Source organism: Bufo bufo, chromosome 4 (genome assembly GCF_905171765.1).
Source record: "Bufo bufo chromosome 4, aBufBuf1.1, whole genome shotgun sequence".
In the NCBI taxonomy this organism is placed as follows: domain Eukaryota; kingdom Metazoa; phylum Chordata; class Amphibia; order Anura; family Bufonidae; genus Bufo; species Bufo bufo.
In genome coordinates this window covers 295,214,275-295,230,514 of record NC_053392.1, presented here as the reverse complement: position 1 = coordinate 295,230,514, position 16,240 = coordinate 295,214,275, and the positions used below count along the sequence as shown (strand labels likewise).

Here is a 16,240-nt window from a genome sequence, read left to right as displayed (position 1 = left end):
AGTAGCGGAGCTCTGCTTTTGAGCGGTCCTATGGCTTCCCTGTTGCCCACTCCTCCTTTCGGTTGGAGGGTGTCATCCGGTCGTCCCTGTTGCCCACTCCTCCTTTCGGTTGGAGGGTGTCATCCGGTCTTCCCTGTTGCCCACTCCTCCTTTCGGTTGGAGGGTGTCATCCGGTCTTTGTCTCGACTGTTTTTTCTCGCCGACTCTGTTTTGGCTTCCGCTGGGACAGATTTACTCCGATGTGGCTTCTGCCCCGGCCAGGCTTCAGGGGCTGTTCCTTCACTGCCCTCCCCTCTGGGGAGAACATGGTTGTTCACATGGATGGTTCCGGTGTTCCTTATGGCCTCGTACTGTCTCCATTGTTCACACTGGCTGTACTAGCTGTGTGCCTATTTACCGGGTTTGCCGCGTTCTGTCCTCCCGCTGGGTGCAGATTACTTTTTCCATTCTGGGCAATGGTCCTGCTGTGGACTTACCTTCTCGGTAACTTGGCGGGACTACTTCTTCTGTCAAGATTATCCTTAAAGCCCCCACACCGGGACTGTAGAACACCTTCCTGTGGTGGCTACAACGACAGGGACTTTAGCCTGACTTGTCCTGGCATCTGTTGGATGCTGGCCGGGCCCTTTTCGGTTCCTTCCGTTTGTCCTTCTGCTCCCCCACTCCATGTGGATACGGACGACTTTGCTCGGGGGCTGACGGGACCAGTTTTACCAACCTTTTTGCCCGTGTCACTGATCTGCGCCTACTCACATTGGGTTTTCTCCCGCCTGCCCAGGCGAGTCCAGCGAGCACACTAGTGTTTGCTCCCGGCCGTGCTTCGTCCAGGTTCTGTTGTCTGACTTAGGATCTTACCTGGGGTTCTTTAGGAAGCTGGGCATTCCCCCACTCTGCCTTTCTCTTCCCAAAAAAAAACCTTGTTCCACTATCCTCAAAAGCGTTGATGACTATGCTATTCAATACTGCTTAAACCCCATCTTTTTATATAGAAGCTGTGGCAAAAGGACTCCTGGCCTGCATTTGGCTATGAAAGTCTATGGGATTGTAGTACATTGCAAAATAAAATTAATAGAGCATTATTTAAAGGGTACTGATCGTTTTGGAATACTTCTGATGTATCATAGTTGCATCAGAAATTTTGATTGATGGGTGCTGAGACCCCCATTGATTGCTAAAACAAAGGGCAGAAGCGCTCAGCTGAGCACTGTGCCTCTTCGGTTGTGATCAGCCTTGCTCAGCTCTCCTCAGAGTCTAGTTAGTGGTGTACAGAATTTCTATGAGCATGATCTGAACAGAAGGGGCACAGTGCCCACTAGGTCCTTGTATGGAGCGATGGTGCGCATTTGTGACCACCTCTCTGTTCACTGCTTACGGTACTGCCGAGTACAGCAATAGGCTATCTCAAAGAGTCCCATAGAAGTGAGAGAAGTAGTGATCACGTGTGCACACCACTGCTCCATTCACACAGGGGAGTCGGACCCCCAGTTGTCATACTCTTATCACCTAATCCTTGTCTGTAGCCCCCGAAATGTGCTTCTCACAAAGTGAATTTCTAACGACATTGAGGAGGGTGAAAAAGTGTTAGGATTTGAAGAGTTACTCTACATTCTATCAAGGCACAAGGGTAATCATAAGGCATCAGGCGACAGTAACGTCTACCTGGACTGCACCTACATAGTACATGGACCCATTGAGGTAAATCGTTCAGTTCAGTTTTTTGGCATGGCCTATGCCGGAAAACTCAGCATGCACCATCCTTGTCTGGTTTCTGTCCGTGATTCGTTCATTCAAATGAATAGGTTAGGTAAAAAAAAAAAATGGACACACCTGGACTCCACACAGATGTCCACATACATTCATGTTTTGTGGACATGGATCAAAGGGGCCTTCTGAATCCAGCCTTACTGTAAGGGTTTAGCCAGATCTTGTTAGATTATGTTAACATTTCTTGAGCTGTAATAGATGACATAATGAATGGACAACTAAGAGAAACAGCTGGCACTCCACAATTCATGCACGGTGCACGTGTCAGGGTCGGCGTCCTGCAAATACACAAAGGAGAAGACCGGCGCTCGCTGAAATAGATGCAATGCTTCTTTCTTTTTTTATTGCCACATGGAGGAACCAAGTAAGTGACGCGTTTCGACTCTGTAGTAGAGTCTTTGTCAAACAAATAGGTGTACAACAAACAGGATTTAAATAGCCCGCCGGATCTGGCGTCATAGAATATGTCGGGCGATAATAATTCAGTTAAGAATTATTAATTATGGTCATAAAAATAATTAACCATGGAAAAAATAAAATGTATAAAATTTGTCATAAATTCTTGAAATCATGACCTGGTGAATTGTAGACAACTTAAAGCGAACCTTTCACCTGGATTTCACTTAATAAACTATTACCAGTACCTTATAGATTATCCTCATTCTGTTTCAATGTATTCTTGTGCCGCTTTCCTGGGATGTATATTCATGAAAAAAACGACTTATAAAGTCCTCGTCTCCAGCTCCTGAAGTCACGGTAGAAGTCAAGGGGGTAGCCCTTCCCTCACTCCGGGCTGTAACTCCCCTGCCCTAACCCCTCCTCTAAGCAGTGTAACTGACACCCGGCTCAGTCGCCGGGACCGCGCTTGTACAGGCGGCGCATGCGCCGTCGGACTCAAGCGCAATCCTGTAACTGAATCGCGCATACGCCGTCCCCGATGCCTGCCTGTCTTCTCTTCCTCACGCACGATTCAGTTACAGGATCGCACTGGAGTCCGTCGGCGCATGCGCCTCCTGTACAAGCGCGGTCCCGGCGACTGAGCCGGGTGTCAGTTACACTACTTAGAGGAGGGGTTAGGGCAGGGGAGTTACAGCCCGGAGTGAGGGAAGGGCTACCCCCTTGACTTCTACCGTGACTTCAGGAGCTGGAGACGAGGACTTTATAAGTAGTTTTTTTCATGAATATACATCCCAGGAAAGCGGCACAAGAATACATGAAACAGAATGAGGATAATCTATAAGGTACTGGTAATAGTTTATTAAGTGAAATCCAGGTGAAAGGTTCGCTTTAATGAATACAATTCACATCGGAGTCCGACTGTTTCCTCAGATAATAAGTTCTTTTGACGTGAGATGACGTTAATGATAAAGGTGTAGTTTTACATTATACAATAATACACAAGTATAAAAATATGCAGATTTATTGGTTACAAGATTATAAACATAAGTAAATAAACACAATGATACATGAAAATGAATATATATAGCATTGATATAAAGCATTACAAGCTTAACAATACATGTGAGTGGAAATAACGTCACATTATAACAAAGCTATTATTAGATTAGGATATCAAAATAGGAACATAAGTTATATACATTACTTCTGTTCAGAGGAAACCTCATGATATCAGGATGGGCATGTCTAATCCTAGACATCAATATAGAATGCTAAATACATTCCGCCCCCTTCTAACCAACTACACATCACATGACTTCCAGAATGGGCAGATCCATTCAAGGATATAACTTAGAAGAGATAACTGTATCCTTCCGCCCCATCCTGGACTATTTTCACACATATAACTTTGGTAAGACTATTAAAGGGATCCTGTCACCTGGATTTTGGGTATAGAGCTGAGGACATGGGCTGCTAAATGGCGCTAGCAAATCCACAATACCCAGTCCCCATAGCTCTGTGTGCTTTTATTGTGTAAGAAAAACGATTTGATACATATGCAAATTAACATAAGAGTCATATCTTACTTGTGTGACCAGAGAAGAGTCATATTTTCAAGCTCTGACTCATCTCAGGTTAATTTACATATGTATCAAATCAGTTTTTATACACAATAAAAGCACACAGAGCTATGGGGACTGGATATAGCAGCCCATGTCCTCAGCTCTATACCCAAAATCCAGGTGACAGGTTCCCTTTAAGACAAATAACAAGGATCTAGGATCTTTTCTAGACCATATCTTATATGGGAAGGACTGGGAATCCATCACTTAGCTTGGCGACGAATATCACTATCAATATACAATATATAGGCAATCATTTAATGCTCTGATAAATTGAGTCTTGATTCTTCTGCAGGTAGAATGAAGCCTCACAATATCCTAAGACTACATCTCAATATGGAGATGATCAAATAATTAATTTATTCGCCAATCTAGATGGTATAATTTCACCCACACTATCTAATTAGTCTTAATAAAATGAAATATCATTCTCTTTGTCTCTTACCCAGTCCTAGTAGGAATCTCACTTCTGCTCCCAGGAAAGCTGGGTGGTCTATCATAGTGCATCTCACCATGACCTTCATCTTGATAGTCCCCTCTTTCTTTCTTTCTTTCCTTCCCCCCCCTTTCTCTAATGTGTACTTAATTATCCAAAAAACGTATCAAATGATCAAACCCTTCCAGATTAACCTACATCTGTGGTAATAACTTTTCTCGCTTATATCATTGGGGGACACAGACCATGGTATAGCTGCTTGCTGCCGCTAGGAGGCGACACTAGGCTGAAAACTGTTAGGTCCTCCCCCGCCAGCTATACCCCCTCCGGCCAGGAGAGAGCCTTCAGTTTTTAGCTTAGTCTCGTAGGAGGCAGGGTGGCTGCTATTTTATTTTTTAAAGTTTTTTTTATTTTCTGGCTCCCTGCCTCCGGTCATGTCTGACCCAGCGGATCCCACACCCCAGGTCCTTGGTAGGGCTACCCATTAGGGCTGCACGATATATCGCAAAAATAATCGAATCGCGATAATCGGCAAATGCGATATGGCGATTCGGCCGACCCGAAAATGCCGCGATTATATATGAAGGGGCCCCTATTGATAAAATGGCCAGCCTCTGTACTTACTAATTGTTAAAGGGATAATGCACAATGATAAAAAAAAACTGAAAGAGTAGTTTCAATATTCATCACGTTTTCTGTAAAAAACAAATCTGTTTAGTGATAGACGCTCAGCGTATAAATAATAAACTATAAATCCATATAGGGGGTCATGAAATGTTCATGAAGTAAGGGGAAACTACCTCACAAAAAGCAATTGAGCTCATATTTGCGATTCAGGTTCTTTGGATCCTATATCAGCTCTAATTAAGGTATCTCTAAGGCCCCTTTCACACGGGGCGAGTTTTCCGCGCGTGTGCAATGCGTGAGTAGAACGCATTGCACCCGAAATGAATCCGGACCCATTCATTTCTATGGGGCTGTTCACATGAGCGGTGATTTTCACGCAATACTTGTGCATTGCGTGAAAATCGCAGCAAGCTCTATTTTGTGCGTTTTTCACGCAACGCAGGCCCCATAGAAGTAAATGGGGCTGCGTGAAAATCGCAAGCATCCGCAAGCAAGTGCGGATGCGGTGCGATTTTTCACGCACGGTTGCTAGGAGACGATCGGGATGGGGACCTGATCATTATTATTTACCCTTATAACATGGTTATAAGGGAAAATAATAGCATTCTGAATACAGAATGCTAGGTAAAATAGGGCTAGAGGGGTTAAAAAATAAATAAAAAGGAACTCCCCTTAATCCACTTGTTCGCGCAGCCGGCATCTCTTCTGTCTTCATCTGTGAGGAATAGGACCTTTTGATGATGTCACTGCGTTCATCACATGGTCCGTCACATGATCCATCACCATGGTAAAAGATCATGTGATGGACCATGTGATGAACGCAGTGACGTCATAAAAGGTCCTATTCCTCACAGATGAAGACAGAAGAGATGCCGGCTGCGCGAACAAGTGGATTAAGGTTGAGTTAAAAAAATATATATTATTTTTTTTAACCCCTCCAGCCCTATTTTACACTGTGTGCTGTCCGCATCCATTCCGTCCCCATAGAGAATGAATGGGTCCGCACCCGTTCCGCAAAATTGCGGAACGGATGCGGACCCATTTTGCGGACGTGTGAATGGAGCCTTACCAATTCCTTTTCATTTTGAGCAATGTCGCCATGTTTCCCAGCTATGTTTTCAAATTATAGAATAAGTATTGCCACCACGGAGGGGTGGCAATAGGATCCATAAGTTAAAAAAAAACTCGAGGCCTTTTGGATCCATAGGTTGCAGACCTTGGATCCCGAATATCAGCTCAATTGGTTTTTGTGAGGTAGTTTCCCCTTACTTGATGAACATTTCATGAACCCCTATAGGGATTTATATCGCCATAAAATGCAGTGTTAGAGACGCCTCACCTGTTCACTCTAGTGTGGTTCACACACATTGTCTCCTTCTGCGTCTGCCTTCCTGCTAACAATTCTCCCTCTTCCAATCCTGCGGCATAGTATCTGAAGAAGGCCTGCGTGCCGAAACGTTATACGATATGAATATTGCCGCAAGTCAAATAAAAACCTGAATCAACATAATTGCAAACCAAATAAGTTGTAGTTGTATACTTCATTGGAAACCGGGTTGAAACCCCACCCAGAGTGCGACAAAGATTTATCTGAAGTCATATTCTATGACGCCAGATTCGGCGGGCTATTTAAATCCTATTTGTTTGACAAAGACTCGACTACAGAGTCGAAACGCGTCACTTACTTGGTTCCTCCATGTGGCAATAAAAAAGAGAAACATTGCACCTATTTCAGCGAGTGGTGGTCTTTTCCTTTGTATAATGAATGGACATTGACAGAAACTTGGCAACAATTTTAAAATCAAATGGGGAATAAGACCATTTAATACTTTTCATTGAAATGGTAATTTCCACCTGTTTCAGATAAAACCTTGGCCCGAGTCGGGGACCACTCTCCAAAATTAGCCGTGCAGTCCGCTATAAAGAGCAGTAGAATGTACTATTGTGTCGGCTGACATTCTTTATAAATAGCATTGGCCTTGTGCTTTTCATACCGATTACCCCGACTATATTTTATAGTGACATCCATCCTGTTTTTTTGCTTGAGTTTGTATGTGCATTAACAATCAATGGGTTATTTTGGCCAGGGCCTTTGGTTTCCATTCATAACTTAAGTGGTCTGCAACTTGTGAAATCCATTGCAATGAAATACTTGGTATGGAAATCCAGCAGTATTTCTGGCTGTGTTGTCTGCCAGAAGGGTGGGAACTTTTCTGGCCCCTTACTTCAAATGAGAACGGACTAAGAATACCTCAGACTTCCCATTCCAGCAGAAACCTCTGTTTTTCTTCCATCTTTTAAGCTATGAAATAAATTCTTGTGAAGCTAGTAGGTGAATCAAATTTCTGTTTCCGAGAGGGCTGCAGAATATAACTCAGACTGAAATGTATTTACAGGGCTTAAAGTCTTGCTCTAGTCACTGTGATCCAGTGAAAAAAGATGTATGCTACTTAAGAGCACCTGTCACCAGGATCAACCCTATTAAACTATGCATACTGCCTACTGGCAGAGTTGATCCTGCTGAATAAAGTGATACCTGTCTTGTAAAAATCAGCTGTGACATACATGAGGAAAAAAAGATTTTTATTCTTGCAGAGGACAGTACACTGAGGGGTGTGACCTAGTGCCTCTCTGCACCTCAGCCCAAAACCCAAGTATAGAATTAAAGTCTCCCCCCCCCCCCCCCCCCCCACACAAGACAGGTATCATTTTAATTAGCGGGATGAACCCTACCAAGCAGTGATTGTAATTTGTACAGACAGGTGCTCTTTAAAGGTCTGGACACAGATGGGTCATTTACTAAGACTGGCATTTTAGACGCCGGTCTTAATAATCCCTGCACTGGCGGTGGATCTGCTGACGTTATGAAGAGGCGCCGGACTCTACATAACTTCAGGGCAACCAACATAGGTCCAAAGGAAACCAGCGTCTTTGCTGGCCTAAATTTAGACCATTTTCTCATCTGTATCATTGGGGGACACAGGCTTGACCATGGGAATAGCTGTTGCCCCTAGGAGGCGGACACTAAGCACAAATGTGTGAGCTCCTCCCTTCAGCTATACCCTTCCTACAGGGACTAAGCTAATCAGTTTTAGCTTAGTGTCTGCAGGACACAAGGTCGAGGACTTTGTTGCGTGGTCCAGGGATCCCATGGCCCTGACGTGCACCACTCTAGTGATTCCGTGGAGTCAGTTCACGTTTCTTTACGCGTTCCCGCCTCTTCGTCTCATTCCGCGTCTCCTCCAGAAGATCAGGTCCAAAGGTCTGCCCGTCATTCTCGTGGCCCCCGATTGGCCACTCCGAGTGTGGCACGCATCTCTAGTCACCCTCCTCACCGACGAACCCTGGCGTCTTCCTCTTCGGGAGGACCTCTTGTCGCAGGGACCGATTTTCCACCCGAATTTAGGGTCGCTACATTTAACGGCATGGCTGTTGAAGCCGCCGTATTAAGGGCGGAAGAGAAACAGATTTTACGGTAAGTACAAAAATCTCGTTTTCTACGCCTAAAGCATGGGTGGAAAATGATAAATGGGACAGGCCTACCGGCCTGTTCCCCTTCTGTGCCCATGCCATGCCCTTTTTTTTTCTTTTTTTTTTTTTTAAACACTTGGCTTGATCGGGGAAATGTGACAGATTTCGGTGCAAATAACCTTTGCACCAAAAAGGTTAGGTCAGAAAACTGGCATCTATCATTTAGTAAATGACCCCCAGAGTGTTTGGTACAATATAATGGTCCTTCTTTACAGATCTCACTATATAAGTATAATGTTATTCATACGGCGGTGTGCAGTGTAAGAAAACAGAAAAAGCTTTCATTTCTGAATTGCTGGTGAAAACTTGAATGCTGCATTGCATCATTGGTTACTACGGGCAACAAGATCAGTTTTTTTTTGTTTTTTTGTCAGACAGTACTGGAGTCCATGTTTATGTCCTACTATGCAGTTTCCATTTACCTGCTGGAGCTAAACCGGTGTTTTTGTATGGTGAACCTGATTTAGCTCAGCTAAGGCTACTTTCACACTTGCGTTTTTCTTTTCCGGCATAGAGTTCCGTCACAGGGGCTCTATACCGGAAAATAACTGATCAGGCATATCCCCATGCACTCTGAATGGAGAGTAATCCGTTCAGTTTGCATCAGGATGTCTTCAGTTCAGTCGTTTTGACTGATCAGGCAAAAGAGAAAACCGTAGCATGCTACGGTTTTATCTCCGGCGAAAAAAACTGAAGACTTGCCTGAATGCCGGATCCGGCATTTTTTTCCATAGGAATGTATTAGTGCCGGATCCGGCATTCAAAATACCGGAATGCCGGATCCGTCCTTCCGGTCTGCGCATGCGCAGACCTTTAAAAATGAAAAAAAAAAAAAAAAAACGGATCCGTTTTGCCTGATGACACCGGAAAAACGGATCCGGTATTGCAATGCATTTTTCTGACTGATCAGGCATTTTTCTGACTGATCAGGATCCTGATCAGTCTGAAAAATGCCTGATCAGTCAGAAAAAATGACATCCGTTTGCATACAGTTTGCCTGATCAGGCAGTCAGTTCAGGCAACGGAACTGCCTGCCGGAATCAAACAACGCAAGTGTGAAAGTACCCTAAATGAAACCTTGCTAAAGACGTGTACAGGTAGCAACAGATTTGGAGACATCTAACCAATTACAGTGATACATTTGTTGTTATTGTATGTTATACATTGTCACAGCCATATTCAAACAGTGGGGAAAAAAGAGGAACATGCATGATATACCTTTGCATTGTATTGTAAGAACTGAAGAAAGGTAATTCATACATAGGGGAGGGTTCTTTACAGCTGGAGCAATGAAGTTGAGGAAAGCCTTACAAGAGGTAGTAATGGCAGATGCTAGATGCTCGGTGCTTAGCTTGCATATGGCTGTGAGGGATATATTTACTTTAGTAATAAATAATCCAAAAATTGATCTATGGCAATCAGCCAACTGTGAAATCAATTTGGGAGAAGTTGGCCAAGGTCTAAAGCCCTGGCTAGAAAGAGGTTGGTTCTTCAGACTAAGTAACTAAATAACCACCTGGGAGTGTAGGACATTTAGTCATTGTCCGTGACTGTAATTTGTGTTATATGCTCTTCTTCTGCAGGACAACCTCTTTACATTATGACGGAGAACCAAAGTCATTTCGTGACCTCATTCGTGAAGAGCAAAAAACTATTGTTTTAAATACACTAGGAGATACTGGAAAAAAATCCACCCATGTAACAGAAGTGGGTCCTCAGAAGTCTGCAAGGTGAGCGTGCAGGACATATGGGTGAATGCCACTCTGTCATTTGTACATCTGCCAGAGTGCAAATCTATGGTATCCATTTTGTTGTTGGCACAGGTTTTGTTCAGGCTTTTAAAATTGATGGTCTACCCTCTTCTACTTTAGCCTTTATTAATTTGGTAGGCGTCAGACTCTCAGCTGTTTCAAGGAATCTCCAATATTAGAAGCCTAAATAACTCATCAATAAAAGAGTGGTATATTTAGGAAAATGTGTAGAAAAAAAAGTCGTATTTTTTTTTGCCCATACCAACCAATGAGTTTTATCCATAGCCTTAGACGTAATGCTGACTTAAGGAGCTTTAACCTATCCCCATCCCTAGTTTCTATAGACCCTGCACCAGGTTCCTTGTCTTCCAGGAACCCAACTCCCTTATAGACAACCTATTGCCTTGTGTGGGGCTACTAAGCCACCAGAATCTTGTTATGCAGTTGGGGTTTAGGGTCCCAACACTGTCCATGGCAAATCCCTTTTTCCAAGCAAAGACTACTAAATGAAAATCAGACTTAGGGCTCGTTCACAAAAAACATGCGTTCTGTATACGAGACGTTTTTTGCTTTCCGTATACGGAACCATTCATTTCAATGGTTCCACACAAAAAGCGGAACAACAGATCCGTGAAAAACGGTCCGCAAAACACTGAAAAAGACATACGGTTGTGTGAACGAACCCTTCCCGGGACTCTTGTGCGTCGGCACAAGCACACTTGCCTGATAGTGTACAAAGTTAGAAAGCCCTAGTGATAGTGGTGTAAATTTAGGTGTGGTGGCAAATAAAATTGCTGAGTTTCAACACCTGAAGCAGCTTATTAGTTTCCGATCGATGACAACCAGCGGCTTTATTAGTTTATGGTAGTAATTTGTGTGACCACCAGGGTGCACTGATGTACCAGTTTGTGCCTTCATCCTGCAGTAGCAGTGTAATTTTTCCATTCGTCACTGCTCTCAGCTTCTGTGTATCTGCGATCAGTGTTGTTCTGACGGTATTCAGTGAATACAAAGAGGGATGACGACGATAATAGGAGTTGTAGAAATTAGGATGATTAACAGTAAATAGTAAGACTCTTTGGACAATGCCGTTTTGTTAAAATCCTTTCCTGATAAGCTGAACACAGGGTCCGTAGAAGCGGAGTCTCTCAGCAATCAGCTGCAATCTCCTGAGACAGCCCTACGGCAAGTGTCACATTACACAGTTCATATTAACATCAATGGACTGTCTCTGTAATGCATGGACATGCCAAGCCTTCCAGGGCAAGGGGCATTCTTTGAGGCCTCTCTCCATCCCTGAACAGTTGACACTCATAAAACCTCTTAGCATTTCCTATTACCACATTTGACAATTGGATTCTAAACCAGTACACCACATCAACTCTGTATAAATCAGTCTCCAAACTCAAACGTCCATACACAGATATGGTTGGGGACTCCTCTCAAGCATAAGGGTTAATGCACACGTGCAGGATCCGCACTGAAATCCGCAGGTGTTCGCAGGGAAATCTGTGTGGACCATCCACATCAATTGGTGCAGATTTGGTGTGAGTTTTTCGGTTCCGGATTTGACTCTCCCCATTAAAGTCGATGGAGAAAATCCGGTCAGTAAAAATAAAATAAATTTACGTGCTATGGATTAAAAAATCCGCACTGAAAAAATCTGCATCGTGTACATGACAATTTCAAATTCTAATAGAATACAATGTGCATGACCTACGGTACTGATTCTCCGCATGCAATCCTGATCGTCTGCATTTAGCCTAAATGCAATGTTACTGCATCAATGTCCTGTAGTCATCCAACATGTTATCACCAGCTAGTTCCGATCTCAAACCACGCATGCGAAAACAACTGCTCATGCAGCTTCTCTGATCATAAACTTTGCGAACGGAATAGGTATTTGTGCTAAAAAAAAAATTTGGTCAGAAATGCGAAATATTACTGCTGGCTATTTTAGTAACCAGTGCAGGTTTTTATTCTCCCATACTCCCAAACATCAACTTCAAAATCAAGCGCTTTACATTTAACAAGGCAGCCAATCGCCTGACCCTGGGTTTCACCATGTTGTCTTCTTGCAGGGCATGGAGACGTGCTCATAGATAATATCTATGCGTCCTGCCTTATTTAGATATAAAGCGCGGACAAGAATAGGACATGTTATATTTTTTTGCAGGGCCACGGAACGGAGCAACGGATGCGGACAGCACACGGAGTGCTGTCCGCATCTTTTGCAGCCCCATTGAAGTGAATGGGTCCGCACCCGAGCCGCAAAAAATGCCGCTCTGATGCGGACCACAACAACGGCCGTGTGCATGAGGCCTTAGGCCTCTTTCACACGGGTGTTGCGGGAAAATGTGCGGGTGCGTTACGGGAACACCCGCGATTTTTTCCGCGCGAGTGCCAAACATTGTAATGCGTTTTGCACTCGCGTGAGAAAAATCACGCGTGTTTGGTACCCAAACCCGAACTTCTTCACAGAAGTTCTGGCTTGGGATCAGTGTTCTGTAAATAGTATTATTTTCCCTTATAACATGGTTATAAGGGAAAATAATGGCATTCTGAATACAGAATGCATAGTAAAACATCGCTGGAGGGGTTAAAAAAAAATAAAAAAAAATTTAACTCACCTTAGTCCACTTGTTCGCAGCCCGGCATCTCCTTCTGGCTTCATCTGATCTCTGTGCAGCAACAGGACCTGTGGTGACGTCATTCCGGTCATCACATGGTACGTCACATGATCTTTTACCATGGTAAAAGATCATGTGACGTACCATGTGATGACCGGAGTGACGTCATCAAAATTCCTTGAACTATAATTAATGCTCACCACAGGTCCTATTCAGTAAAGGGGACAGAAGGAGATGCCGACATCGCGATCAAGTGGATTAAGGTGAGTTAAATGGGGGGCGTGGTCTGGCTGCCGAGGCGCGCGGATGTAGTGTGCTGTAGCTCCGGAGTTAGCACTACACATAGCGACCTAAAAAGCGACTATACCCTGGGTGAACACACCAAAACCAGGCAGACAAGGCACCGAACACTCCCTGAGCATGACCGGGAAGAAAAGAAAGGGACAGAAGTACCCGCAACTGTCGAAGTTTTACTTCACCCGAGAGGCGGGAAGGCTCCAAGATGGCGCCGGAGAGGAAAGCGCTGCGGACAGCGACAAAGAGGAAGACGCTCAAGCAGCTAGCAATCCAAGCTATGTGGAAGAACTTACCACACCGAAATCCCCAGGTCCCGCATCCGGGAACAGAGAGGTACATGCTGGGCAAGAGGAAACCTGCGACACAGCAGCGAGACACTGGCCACATGGGAGAGAAGCGACTTCTGAAGCAGGGGAATCCCCGCACTCCACTCCTCTGAAAGGCTCTCCTGAAGAAGAGACAGCCAGCGCAGGTACTCTAAGATATAATGAAAACCCACAGGTTATGGGGGAAGCAGAAATTTTAGCATTGCCAGTAGCCAACATAGCCTTGACAGACACCGCTATGAGAGATATGCTTTTGGTACAGAGACGCTCCTTCCTACATGACATGCGTTTAATAGTGGCTCCCATGAGAAAAGAGGTGGAGGAGCTTGGGGCCAGAACAGACCATATGGAACGCAAACTTGGGGAGTTTGCAGGCTCTCATAACGACCTTATAGATGCTCATTATGCCCTGGAGAATGAGGTGGAGGCACTAAAAAGCAAAATGGCAGATCTGGAGGATCGCAGCAGGCGCAATAACATCAAGCTAAGGGGCATCCCAGAAAATGTGGGGGCCAAAGATATTCCTCTATATGTTAAAGAACTGATCAAATGCGTTCTGCCCCACTGCAAAGAAGGAGATTTAGAGATAGACAGGGCACATAGAGTCCCGCGTCCCAGACATATGGACGAATCAGTGCCAAGGGATGTTCTGGCTAGAGTTAATTTCTACACTGTAAAGGAGCAGCTGATGTCTTCCGCCAGAAAAAATGGTGGTCTACCTGCACCGTATCACAAAATATCTCTATATGCTGATTTATCGGCTACCACGCTCAGGCAAAGAAGGGCCCTGATACTCATTACATCTGCCTTACAAAAAGCCAAAATCCAGTATAGGTGGGGATTCCCTGTACGCCTTCTAATATATCGCATGGGAGAACTTTCTGCTATTAAAACAGTGGAGGAAGGGAAGAAAATCCTACAGAAATGGGACATTCCTATTGATCCGCAGTTGGAGCAGCGTCGGGGTCATCCTGAGAAAATCCGGAGAGAGTGGGACACTTGAAGAGGTTCACCAAGGGTGATCTAATCTTTAGTGCAAATGGCCGGAGAGGTGATCCGCCGAACAGGCTATTACCGAGGCTTCAGACGGGACTTAGATACCCCAAGTTATAGGTTCACGTAGAGCCTGTTGGTTCTCACGAATATACCTACAAGTTATGTTTTTTATTACATGTTATTATTATTTTTTTTACCTCTTTTTAGCAGTGATATGGGAGGATATGTCCACGAATGGTGTTAAACTTATGCCTGTATTATGCTCCACCATCTTCGTACTATGGTTGCAGGCGCGCTGGCTGGGAGGCGTCTTGCACCTTTTTTATAGTTTATTGTGCGACTTTCATACCTTGCGTTTTAAATTGCTTTATTATGGTAATAACCTTTGCAAGTATTAATGCTAATGGTTTGAATGGCCCAATGCGCAGATCGCATTTATGGAGAGAGGTCAGATCCCTTAACTGTGATGTATTGGGAATACAAGAAACCCATTTAATGGAAAAGGATGCACACAGATTACAAAATAATCAATTCCCCCATATCTTTCAAGCTCATTCTAACTCCAAAACTAGGGGAGCGCTAATAGCTATAAAAAATACCCTGGCATTTAAATTGGTAGAACATGTAAGTGACTCAGTGGGTAGATATGTAATGCTGGTATGCACCTTGAACAACTCCCCCTTCACTCTGGTTTCGATATACGCACCTAACAAAGGCCAAGCGAGATTTGTGAGGAAAATATTAAAAATAGTCAACAGGAAAAAGCAGGGACAGTTACTGATATTTGGAGATTTCAATCTGACTGTAGACCCGAAAATAGACTCGACATCCTCCTCTTGCAGACCAGTTCAGACTTTAAGCGATGTTATTTGGAAGGCGGAGTTGTTTGACGTATGGCGTATTAAGCATCCTACAGATAGAGAGTTCACGTTCCACTCAGGGGTACATAATGTATACTCACGTATAGATATGTTCTGGGGAGACAGGATGATATTACCCAAAGTGTTGGAAGCGGAAATAGGGCAGATTAAATGGTCTGACCATGCTGCTATTACAGTGAAAATATCAGAAGATAACAATTATTCCTCAAAATATCTTTGGAGGAGCAATCCTATTCTTTTGTCTTGTCCACAGCATGGTCAGCGCATTGAATCAGATTTGAAAGAATTCTTCCTTCTCAATAAGCAAGATTCTACCAACCCTGCGATATTATGGAACGCTCACAAGGCGTGTATAAGAGGGTCATTCATACAACAAGGAGCGGTGAGGAAAAGGAAACTGGAAGAGGCCATGTCACAAATGCTCACAAAACTAAAATTATTGGAAGAAAGGAATAAAAATGACCCTTCCCCCCTTAATGCAGAGGCACTAAAACAAGTTAGGCAAGAGTTAAGGAACCATATGCTAGACTCTTATGAGAAGGGTCTTAGGAGAATCAAAGCAAAATACTACTCTCAAGGGAATAAGGCGGGGAAACTCCTGGCGGCTAGCCTAAAGGCCAAAAGAACAAAAAGTAGGATACATTACCTTCTACACCCTAAAACGCAAACCAAACTGTATGCCCCACAGGACATAGCAGAAGGCTTCCAGTCATATTACCATGACTTGTATAATCTGAGGAACTCCATACCTACTTCCCCAACATTAAAAGACATAGTAAGCAAATATCTTAGTTCCCTAAATCTACCCACATTAACTGACACTCAACTTCATTTCCTTAATACCCCGATAACAGAGGAGGAGATTGTGAAAGTGATTAAATCTTTGCCCCAAGATAAGGCCCCCGGCCCAGACGGCTTTGCAAGCCACTACTACAAAAAGTTTGGGCATATACTGAGCCCATTCCTGAAAGATTTTTGTC

The 16,240-nt window shown here is 44.0% G+C and overlaps 1 protein-coding gene across 1 annotated transcript in view; it reads left to right on the top strand.

The window, feature by feature from the left end:
• The window catches only part of IBTK (inhibitor of Bruton tyrosine kinase), a 134,052-nt gene that overhangs the window by 100,967 nt on the left and 16,845 nt on the right, over positions 1-16,240 (top strand). Inside the window, exon 26 of the mRNA XM_040428692.1 lies at positions 9,963-10,109. Within this exon, the coding sequence (XP_040284626.1) occupies positions 9,963-10,109 (147 nt within the window). The remainder of the gene's footprint in view (positions 1-9,962; positions 10,110-16,240) is intronic.